This window comes from Fibroporia radiculosa (assembly GCF_000313525.1).
Source record: "Fibroporia radiculosa TFFH 294 genomic supercontigs, scaffold10129, whole genome shotgun sequence".
In the NCBI taxonomy this organism is placed as follows: domain Eukaryota; kingdom Fungi; phylum Basidiomycota; class Agaricomycetes; order Polyporales; family Fibroporiaceae; genus Fibroporia; species Fibroporia radiculosa.
Genome location: NW_012132954.1, coordinates 2,701 through 4,722, shown reverse-complemented (window position 1 = coordinate 4,722; position 2,022 = coordinate 2,701). Strand labels below are relative to the sequence as shown.

Here is a 2,022-nt window from a genome sequence, read left to right as displayed (position 1 = left end):
TGTCAGCTGCCAGACGAGGCTCGTCACGCATCCTCGTCTGGACGCCAGAACGTGAGCCCTGAATTCAGAATAGGCAGGAGAGGCGCGCTGGTAGCCCCCACCAGACTTCCAGGCATCAGAAGACGTTGGGAGGGTGGAGGGAGAGTTTGCGCCGAATGCAGAGGCAGATGCGCGGGTGAGTCGAGTGTGCTGACACGAACAGAATATAGCAGTATAGGGTCCGGACAGGAATCGCACGCGTGCGATCGAGAGACCCTGCAGGCACTCCGTCGCTCAGACGTCGTCCGTCCGAGGTCCGCCTTGTCCCAACCACCGACTTGGCCCACGCAACGCTCGCCTTCCCGAATCGATCCACTGAGGCCACTCGTCCAGGACCGTCTGTGCGCCACCGATCGTGCTCGTCCAAATTGCGACGTGTGCCGCGTTAGATCCACCTCGGGGCGCTGTTGGGTGGCAGCGTGATATCCAATGACTTCCTGGGATGCCGCAGTGGACGTTAAAGGATGGGCGTGCGATCCCGAGCCGGACAAGAGAAGCGCACGGGTCGGGGCAGACGCGGAGCAGCCGGCAGTCTTGGATGAATGCCGTCAGCCGTTTTCTCCACGCGCCTTTGAACGGTGGGGGTACCTGCAGAGCGCAAGGGAGATACGCCTGGCTTGCATCGAGGATGCAGAGGCGCAAACGTCTGGTCGCAGTGGATCGGCGCACCTCGCCGTATTCTGCGCGCATGTGTGCATTCGCGTCTTTGCACGTGGCAGGACGAGGTGTTGCACACATGGCACCAAGGGCCGGCATCGCCTCATCGCGAGGGAGGACAGCGGGGAAGACAAGGGGGGAAGAGAAGGAAAAAGAACCACCCAGCGCATCACCGGGCCCGTATTCCCGCGCAGGGCCCAGGGATCCTTGTCGTGCATTCGGGTTTATTGCTCGATTCCGGGAGTGCATCGACCATGACAATTTGGCGACGTCTGCGCTGATGACGCGGCTTCCAGAACGTTCGACGCAGGTCCCTAGCTGTTCTTCGCGTTTCGTCTGTGCGTTCTCAATCCAAATTCGGTTACGAGACTGCTCTCAAATAGCCCTTTCTCCTCATGGATTGAACACACACTTTCTGTGTATCGTCCGAGCTCGTCTCTGCCACCCGCACCTCTCACCGTCACACAAGTCGTCCTACGTCCACTATCTGTCGTGCCACAAAGCTGAGCAGCATTTCCATTACGTTCGTCAGTGAAGATACAGGTAGCTGGAAGCCACCCTGCATCGAACCAGACACTCTCGATGCGATAAGCCAGGCGCTCGTTATCGTGCGAGCTTCCCTCTCTCGGCGGGCGGGTCAGGACTTGTGCACTGGCGGGTTGAGGTGGGCGCGGAGGGAACGGTCGCCAAGGTCTGTCCCGCGGTGGCAGGCTCCGTGAATGTGGCAGGCATGGCTGGCTTCACGACACGTGCGCTGTGGCTATGTCTGCGCCGCGACGGACATATGCGGACAGGCGGGGCAGGGGCAGGTCGTCGCACCCCGAGCCCGCCGCCTGGGGCGCTGCGAGCGTGGGGGGTGCGTCTGCGCAGCTCCGGGAGCGGGTGGGCCACAGCGATCACATGCCCAGGATGTCCTTGGTCGCTGCGACGCTGGACGAGCGGGATGTAAGGATTGGGATACTGATACTGGAGTACCGAGAGGTGATAGTTGGGCGCAGGCGGGCAGCCTGAAGTTGGGAGCTTGACTTACGAATGCCGTCAGACAGCCAGGTCATGTGCGCGCCTGGTGTTGTTGAGCCAGACGCGGCGAAGGTTGGGTCTTGCGAGAGATGGCTGCAGGGGAGCTCTCCATGCGAAGAATCGGGTGTTTGAGACGTTGACCATGACTGTACTGCAGCCCGCTGGTGCTATCCCATGCGGGCGAGGCGTACGTGCGCACAGCAATATTGCACTGGCTTGGCGGTGCCTGACGGTACTACACGTTGCGAGCCTGGTATTGTTCAATCGTCATCCACTCGCAGAGATACTGGAGATTTGTTTTGGATG

General features: G+C 60.8%; 1 protein-coding gene across 1 annotated transcript; it reads right to left on the bottom strand.

The window, feature by feature from the left end:
- Positions 1-23: 23 nt before the first annotated feature.
- Positions 24-945, bottom strand: FIBRA_09122 (uncharacterized protein; the record flags this gene model as incomplete). The annotated part of the gene is made up of 2 exons (XM_012321451.1): positions 24-572; positions 628-945. The coding sequence occupies 2 exons, from the start codon at positions 943-945 to the stop codon at positions 24-26; spliced, it is 867 nt and encodes a 288-aa protein (XP_012176841.1).
- Positions 946-2,022: the final 1,077 nt, after the last annotated feature.